Raw genomic sequence first — 9,017 nt, forward strand, 5'->3', positions numbered from 1 at the left:
ATGCTGAGACAATATACTGTGCACTATGCAGGCCTAACTTGAACTCATTTAAACGGATGAAAATCATGAAAACAAAAACGGTACATGCGGTGGAACTGCATTTCTTTATTTCCATATGACAATGTGCTTCTGTCCAATCAGAAGCGGTGTATGAATCTGGTTCTGTCCATTCAGAATTAAGCTGTGTATGAAGACGGGTTCTGTCCAATCAGAAGCGGTGTATGTTGATGGGTTCTCTCAGCTGGGCACAGATGACCTCATCGATGTACAGAGAGTTGGCCTTGATATCAATGTTCTCCTGCAGGTTCAACTGGCAGCGAATCAGCTTCTTCTGCTCTGTCTCAGACTGGAGCAAAGCTTCACGCATTCTGTAGTGACGGGGATTCGAATGCATATTGTCAATGTCAGGCAGAATCCTCTTATTCCTCTTATGTTTTAAGTAAATCCGTAAATGACTGCCCTACATGGTCATACTACAGTGTCACACAAACATTAAAGCATTGCACATCTACAAGCTGAAAATGTGGCATGATTTGAAGCTATTTTTGAATTGGAATCCTGAAATCCTATATTTTGGACATACTTTGGCTATTTTCAAAACATTTCTTAAAATAATATCTTTGATACATTTTCACAACACAAATCTCCTTCTGTAGCAATTTCAGATGGGAGTCCAGGGCCAATTACATTTTAATTTGGGGGTCCTTGACATGAAAATGTTTGAGAACAACTGGTCTATCCTATTGAGGATAACTTTCAAAACGGATCTGATTCTATTCCTTTGTCACTAGAACAGAAAGCGTGCTGTTCTTCACCTGTTGATGTGGTTGGTGAGCTGCTGGACCTCAGAGAGCAGGCGGCTCTGTGCCGGGTCGTGGCACAGCTCTGTGCCGGGTCTCCTGCCGCGGGCACACAGCCGGGCTTGGGCAACCTGCAGCGGTTTCTGCTCCTCAGCGACGGCCGTCTGCAGAGACTCCATGTTCTTCTCCTGGCTGCCAAGTTCAGCCAGAATCTGTGAAGGAGGGAGAGATCAGAGATGAGACTATCATACCTTGGCGGAGTAGTACGGTGGTGTTGTACCAACACTGTTGTACTGCCCCTGAACAAAGTTTTACCAAAATCCACCAGGAGGTCACACAAGGCCCCTGGTGTGATGTGACTATATTGTCATGGCAGACCCTGAACAGTGCAAAGTTTGGTGCAGATCAGAGCACCTTGCACCCATTAGGCAATTTTAATATACGACCATGTCTGTCTCAGACTAATCTGAGTTCCCAAAAGTTCTCGCCCCGTTTTAGTCTCAGACCTACACGGTATTGTTAAATCATACAGTCAATAATATCATACATGGTACGATATCATACATTGCTCCATTGACAATGATTGAATTGTTATTAATCAGTTTCCATAATGAAACAAATTACTCATTACTTGTTACTTGTTACAGAGCGCAGGTTGGCAGCTTGCTGTGTATGTCGGTGGCCCCTCGACCGATTGTATTGGGTCCGTTTGTTGGTAGCGTCACTCAGCCAATCAGGGATTGGCTGATGACATAACTGTATGTTTATGTAAAAACGGTGGTTCCGGGGGACAACACCGACATATGTGGATGACGTAACCAATTGTAACCCATTAAACCCATTATAGTGGTGAGAGATAAGTTCCGCACTCTGCTCGCGCACAAGTAGGCCAACTTGTGTGCGAAGCGTAAGTTGGCAGCTCGACAGAGTGCATTTCTAGTTTAATACGGTCACCACAATGGGCTTTATGCACACACGCCATTTTGGAAAGAACTTGGGCCCCTTCCCTACTTCCGTCTTCAGGTGTTACAGCTGATACTAATGAAGGATACAAATGGATTTGTACACTCAGAGTTATGGGGGTCCTTGAAATTAAAAGGTTTGAAAACCACTGTACACTAAATGGTACATAGCCTTAATTAGTATCATCGGTAGCACCTGTGAAGGAAGTAGGGAAGGGGCCCGGAAGTATAAAGAGTTATTCTGTGTGCGTAGAGCCCATTGCCCAGGCTGCCATGTTGTGAATATGATCAATAGTTATGTAATAGTAGTAGTAGTTATGTCATGTAAAGTCATGTAATGTGCCTTGTCCAGGTGCTCCTCCATCTGCGTCTTCACGGTCTTGGTCTCCAGGACCTCCAGTCTGAAGGCTGAGTTGGTGGCTTGGAGCTGTCTCTGCATGTCTGTGGCCGTCTGCTCCAGCAGTGAATCCACCAGCGCCCGCAGTGACACAGAGTTGACCTTCTCCCGCTCCACCTTGGACATGTTGATGCCTGAGAAACTCTCCCACTCTTCCGGAATTATTACCATGCTGTGAATGATCGTAATTATATGATTATTATTTTTGCTCAATTAGAAATAATCATAATATGACATGTACTACTAAATGATTTATGTAAGTATTTGACCTTGGTAGAATGACTTCAGGGTGCTTGGACTTGTGCTCGCTGCCAGTGGAATAGTTTCTCATCAAGGAACAGGAGTCATCGATGCACTGAGCGGTGAACTTATCCTTCAGATCCTTCTCGACGTGGTACCTGGCTGAACGGTTCAGACTGACACACACATGTACACAAAACACACACATGTACACAAACACACATGTACACAAACACACAAATGTTCACAAAACACACACATGTACACAACACATACAATCCCAAACAGGGACCCAAAACACTACTCCATTACAGGGAGGCTTTTAACTGTTGAATGAGTAACTTGGAATGCTCTGAGATCATCCACTTTCACATGCAATGCCTTTTTACTGAATAAGTATAATATCTATTAGAGCACATTTATGATATATTTTTTGCACTATTCCAGAAACTTACCGTAACTGTTCGTTGATCTGCTCCAGCGTGCGCTGCAGCAGAGAAGCCACGCCCTCTATGACCTCTCTCTCCTGTAGCAGCTGTCTCTCTACCTCATCCTGCACCCGATCCACTGGTACTCGCTTTAATCTGCAACAAACACAAAACACACACTAACCATCCTCCCATTCCATGTAACTGCTGCAGAACACACAAAACAAAGAGTCATTTTCCTGTACAAGATTTAAACCAGTATGGCAAAAAGTAGTGAAGCTACCTCTTGTAGGGTAGTTATGAACATCACTGGCCCTGGAAAGTAGTAGTAGTGCATACATATTTGGGAGCAGCATTGTTCACAAACAATCCTGTGAACCATATACATTTTTGATAAGAGAGACTCTCTTATCCACTATAAAGTCGCATTCACACCTATACTTTGGAAGACTTGGTGCGATTGGGGGGTGAAGTGGCATCATTCTTGGATTGTTAATTTGCTGCTAAGCCACCCAAGGCAGAAGAGATGAGTTCTTACTATTTCTCAGTGGTGGAAAAAGTACTCGCATGTTTTACTTAAGTAAAAGTATGAATACCAAAAATAAAAGTACTCGTTATGCAGAATGTCTCATTTCAAGTTCATAATGTATAAAAATCTTTTGAAAATAGCAGATCTATACACTTGTAAATTGGCTATTTTCAAAAGGCTGTAATGCACATAGGGCGTAAGTGATTAATGTATGTTTTGTAATAATAGTCAAAATCTACAGAAGTAACTAGTAACTAAAGTTTTCAAATACGAAGTACAATTTTGAGGTATTTGTAGTAGTGTGTTGAGTATTTCCAGTGCTTTTACTTCTACTCCACTAATAAATCTACTTAGTTACTTTCCACCACTGCTATGTTTTAATAATATTAGGATGTGGCCTCACCTCTGGTTCAGACAGGTCATGGTGACGGTCAGTGGTTCCTTACACGCCTCCAGACTCATCTCCACACGTCTCTGATAGGAGAGCAGCACGTCGGTCTCCTCGATCACCTCCTTCAGCTTCTGCTCCAGCTCTCGTCTCAGGAACTGAACCTCTCGATCCCTCTGCGCTGAACCACAATGATGAACAAAGACTGGACGCTGCAGATGACTGGGCACTCTTTTTAATTATTTTTTTGGAAAATGTGGCACTTGAGAGAATTTTGTGGTGGATTTGTTTTTAAAAACTGGGCACGATTGGGGGAATTCTGAGAAAAGGGCATGAAAAGATTTGGCAAGGATTTGCAGCTTTGTACAATTTCTCAGATCAAAATACATTTTTGGAAAACTATTTTATTTGATGGGACATATTTTATTATTTTACCAAACAAATGAAAAATGCTGAATGTGGCACTTTAAACCTGCATGGTCAAATTAAATGTTTGCTCTTTGCACTATGTCTCTACAAAGAAAAGTCTGGGGCAGGATAATCACAACTCAGACACCAAAAAACTAATGTTAATATTGATGAATAGAATTCAATTAAATTCAAATGAGCTTTGTTGGCATGAGAAAACATACATTGCCAAAGCAAGTGTCAAAATATAATAAAAACTGTTGAAAATGGGGAAAGGGGCTACAGCATTTTGTAAACAGAGCATTGCATCGTTATATACACATTATACAGGGTATAACATGTTACACATGAACCGTAACAAACCTCTTACCCAGTTTCTTGTTGGCATCCTGCTGCATGCGTTTGGAGACCCGGTCACTCTCCAGTATGAGCCTCTGGCTCTCTGCGGTCAGCAGCTCTGAGCGGATCCGCTGCGTCTCCACGTCTACCGGCTTCAAGCCTCCGTCCTCCCTCCACCGCAGGCCTCCATCCAGGGAGGACATGCTGCTGCTGCTGCTGCTGCTGCTGCTGCTGCTGCTGCTGCTGCTGGCTGCTGCTGCTGCTGCTGCTGCTGCTGCTGCTGCTGCTGCTGCTGCTCACACTGGATGGAAGGGACAGAACCACAGCAATGCCACTTAAACCCCATATGGTTGAGCATGAAGTCCCCCAGGGCTGTAAAGCTTCCACCGATCGACAAACTCACAGCGATGTGTTATAATATTGCGATACCGCAATATTATTCATATGTGATGTTTGTTATGTTATGTTATGTTTATCATGAAAACACTAGTTTGAATGTCATTTCTAACACGCACGCACGCACGTGCGTGCGTGCGTGCGTGCGTGCGGTATCGCAATATTATAACACATCGCTGTGAGTTTGTCGATCGGTGGAAGCTTTACAGCACGCACGCACACACACACACACACAGAACAGCAGTTGATACTGTACTGTACACTGCTTACAATTCATCTAAAATGTACCTTTGCATACTTTATATTCAGCCTAAAAGAAAAATAATCGAACACGTACTCTATGAGTACTATCACAATATAGAGCTTTTTAACGCTTAATTTAACCAAAGAAATACCAACGTTTATAAAAGTTGTTAAATAATACTGTACCGTTTGCTTTGCTGGTCTTATTTATTTTCTGCTGTAGACCTGTAGAATTTGGTTTAATTAACGGTTTAAGAGTTTAATTTGATGTCTTTCTTGCCACAGCTCCATTCGACTCACTGGACTGTGGACTGCCCGGACATAAACAAACAGTTGCTATGGTAACAGACAACAGAGGCTCCGATGCAGCCATGCAGGCAAACAAACCACTATAGTTTCAATGGCCTAAAACAGTGGTTTTCAGTTACCGTAGGTCTATCTAGGGACCCCCAGTGTTGCAACACCCCCAGGGGTCTATGTAGGGACCCCCAGTGTTTCCACACCCCCAGGGGTCTATAGGGACCCCCAGTGTTGCAACACCCCCAGGGGTCTATCTAGGGACCCCCAGTGTTGCAACACCCCCAGGGGTCTATCTAGGGACCCCCAGTGTTGCAACACCCCCAGGGGTCTATCTAGGGACCCCCAGTGTTGCAACACCCCCAGGGGTCTATCTAGGGACCCCCAGTGTTGCAACACCCCCAGGGGTCTATAGGGACCCCCAGTGTTTCCACACCCCCAGGGGTCTATAGGGACCCCCAGTGTTTCCACACCCCCAGGGGTCTATGTAGGGACCCCCAGTGTTGCAACACCCCCAGGGGTCTATGTAGGGACCCCCAGTGTTGCCACACCCCCAGGGGTCTATAGGGACCCCCAGTGTTGCAACACCCCCAGGGGTCTATGTATGGACCCCCAGTGTTGCAACACCCCCAGGGGTCTATAGGGACCCCCAGTGTTTCCACACCCCCAGGGGTCTATAGGGACCCCCAGTGTTTCCACACCCCCAGGGGTCTATCTAGGGACCCCCAGTGTTGCAACACCCCCAGGGGTCTATGTAGGGACCCCCAGTGTTGCAACACCCCCAGGGGTCTATAGGGACCCCCAGTGTTGCCACACCCCCAGGGGTCTATGTAGGGACCCCCAGTGTTGCAACACCCCCAGGGGTCTTCAGTTAGGTCTATGCAGGTGTTCTTAATTAACGAGAGCTATCATTTGAGTTCAGAAGGAAGGAAAAGAGAGGAGAGGAAAACGTCCTAAACAGAGCGAAATAAACATGTGCACAACAAGATGTGCACATGCACGCATTACAGTGGGGGGGACACACGACAGGCCAACAGCACACACACCAAGGCCCGCCCCCGCTCAATCATGATTGGCAGAAGGCCCCTCTCTATCCTGATTGGATGAAGGCTGGGCCACCTAGCCAAAAACGAAACCCCCCAGGGGTTAACTGGGGACAGGGAGGAACTCCTTATATGGTTTCAATGGCCTAAAACAGTGGTTTTCAGTTACCGTAGGTCTATCTAGGGACCCCCAGTGTTGCCACACCCCCAGGGGTCTATAGGGACCCCCAGTGTTTCCATACCCCCAGGGGTCTATAGGGACCCCCAGTGTTTCCACACCCCCAGGGGTCTATCTAGGGACCCCCAGTGTTGCAACACCCCCAGGGGTCTATCTAGGGACCCCCAGTGTTGCAACACCCCCAGGGGTCTATCTAGGGACCCCCAGTGTTGCAACACCCCCAGGGGTCTATCTAGGGACCCCCAGTGTTGCAACACCCCCAGGGGTCTATCTAGGGACCCCCAGTGTTGCAACACCCCCAGGGGTCTATCTAGGGACCCCCAGTGTTGCAACACCCCCAGGGGTCTATCTAGGGACCCCCAGTGTTGCAACACCCCCATGGGTCTATGTAGGGACCCCCAGTGTTGCAACACCCCCAGGGGTCTATCTAGGGACCCCCAGTGTTGCCACACCCCCAGGGGTCTATAGGGACCCCCAGTGTTTCCACACCCCCAGGGGTCTATCTAGGGACCCCCAGTGTTGCAACACCCCCAGGGGTCTATGTAGGGACCCCCAGTGTTGCAACACCCCCAGGGGTCTATAGGGACCCCCAGTGTTGCCACACCCCCAGGGGTCTATGTAGGGACCCCCAGTGTTGCAACACCCCCAGGGGTCTTCAGTTTGGTCTATGTAGGGACCCCCAGTGTTGCAACACCCCCAGGGGTCAATGTAGGGACCCCCAGTGTTGCAACACCCCCAGGGGTCAATGTAGGGACCCCCAGTGTTGCAACACCCCCAGGGGTCTATGTAGGGACCCCCAGTGTTGCCACACCCCCAGCGGTCTATGTATGGACCCCCAGTGTTGCCCCCCAGGGGTCTTCAACACATTTAATTGTGTTGTTAATGTACTGGTACATTAAATCATTGGCACATTATAACACACTATAATATAGGCTATTGGCAATCTGGCAAGCTAGTTTGCAACAGGTTAGGTGTGTAGAGTAGGTGTGTATAGACTTATTGTTAATGTGCCTATTCAATGTAAAGGTATTAGTGATTTGTGAAAACAAAGCAGTTCATTTTATGGAAGTCCTATCCAGCTCTTAACAAACAGAACCTTTTTGTTTAGCTGGTTAACCAAGGTTATAGGCTACAGTGTAGCCTATAACCTCAGGCTACCCTAGGCTACACAATCTACAAATGTCCTCATTTAAATTAAAATGGTGCAGGTGAGCTTATCATCGCAGGTGTTCTTAATTAACGAGAGCTATCATTTGAGTTCAGAAGGAAGGAAAAGAGAGGAGAGGAAAACGTCCTAAACAGAGCGAAATAAACATGTGCACAACAAGATGTGCACATGCACGCATTACAGTGGGGGGGACACACGACAGGCCAACAGCACACACACCAAGGCCCGCCCCCGCTCAATCATGATTGGCAGAAGGCCCCTCTCTATCCTGATTGGATGAAGGCTGGGCCACCTAGCCAAAAACGAAACCCCCCAGGGGTTAACTGGGGACAGGGAGGAACTCCTTATATGGTCAGCAAAACTCTATAGTAGGGAGGATTTTCATAACAAAACCAAAAAAGAAGTGATATTTGAATTAAGTGAATGAGTGAACATTCACTGAATGTACCTTTAACTGTTGAACTATTTTGAACTAATTCGAGATCAGGAGAACATCCCGCACTCTGTACGTAGAAGCACCAAAGAGACAGCAGTCAGACTCAGCACCATGGACAGCGTCGCTGCCGGTGAACTGCATTGTATGTTCCAATCATTATACTGAATGTTTACTCTTACTGTCTGGGTTTCCGAGGCTACTCTTACTGTAGCTTGGAGGAAATTATGTCCAAAATTAAAAAGATTTTAGAATGTGTTATAGGTATGGGCTGAGATTGGCATCTTTATTAGGCATCTTGAAATGGTAACAGTAATCTCAATTACTATTCAACCTGGAAAGGTGGTTTTGGTGTTGCTCTGGTCCTGGTCCATATCCTTAAAGGACCACTTCACCACTTTTCAACCACCTTCATATAATTGGTCCTCACTACTGCAATTATCATGATAAAATGCCACAATGTTTTTCTACTCTGTCTGTGTCTCATAGGAGGGCTGTGGGCAGTTCAGCAACCCGTCCACCAGTGACATCATCAATGGGGAATCCAAGCTAATATAAACTGCAGGCTTTCTATTCCTGAAAAGTTGCAATGCGATAATGGAAGCCATCATTCTCACGATAAAAAAATCTGCCTAATGATGATGTCACTGGTGGACGGGTTTCTGAACTGCCCTCCTGAGACACAGACTGAGTAGAAATAAATTGTGACATTTTATCATGAACATAAGTGAGGACCAATTATAAGAAGATAAGTCGAAAAGTGGTGAA

The 9,017-nt window shown here is 46.1% G+C and overlaps 1 protein-coding gene across 1 annotated transcript; it reads right to left on the reverse strand.

The window, feature by feature from the left end:
* Nucleotides 1–137: 137 nt before the first annotated feature.
* On the reverse strand, nt 138–4,694 carry tekt1 (tektin 1; the record flags this gene model as incomplete). The annotated part of the gene is made up of 7 exons (XM_079513708.1): nt 138–368; nt 816–1,012; nt 2,106–2,331; nt 2,429–2,575; nt 2,855–2,983; nt 3,760–3,925; nt 4,523–4,694. 7 exons carry the CDS (start codon nt 4,692–4,694, stop codon nt 209–211), a joined length of 1,197 nt encoding a protein of 398 aa, XP_079369834.1. The 3' UTR covers nt 138–208.
* Nucleotides 4,695–9,017: the final 4,323 nt, after the last annotated feature.

This window comes from Electrona antarctica, assembly GCF_951216825.1.
Source record: "Electrona antarctica genome assembly, chromosome: 11".
Taxonomy (NCBI): domain Eukaryota; kingdom Metazoa; phylum Chordata; class Actinopteri; order Myctophiformes; family Myctophidae; genus Electrona; species Electrona antarctica.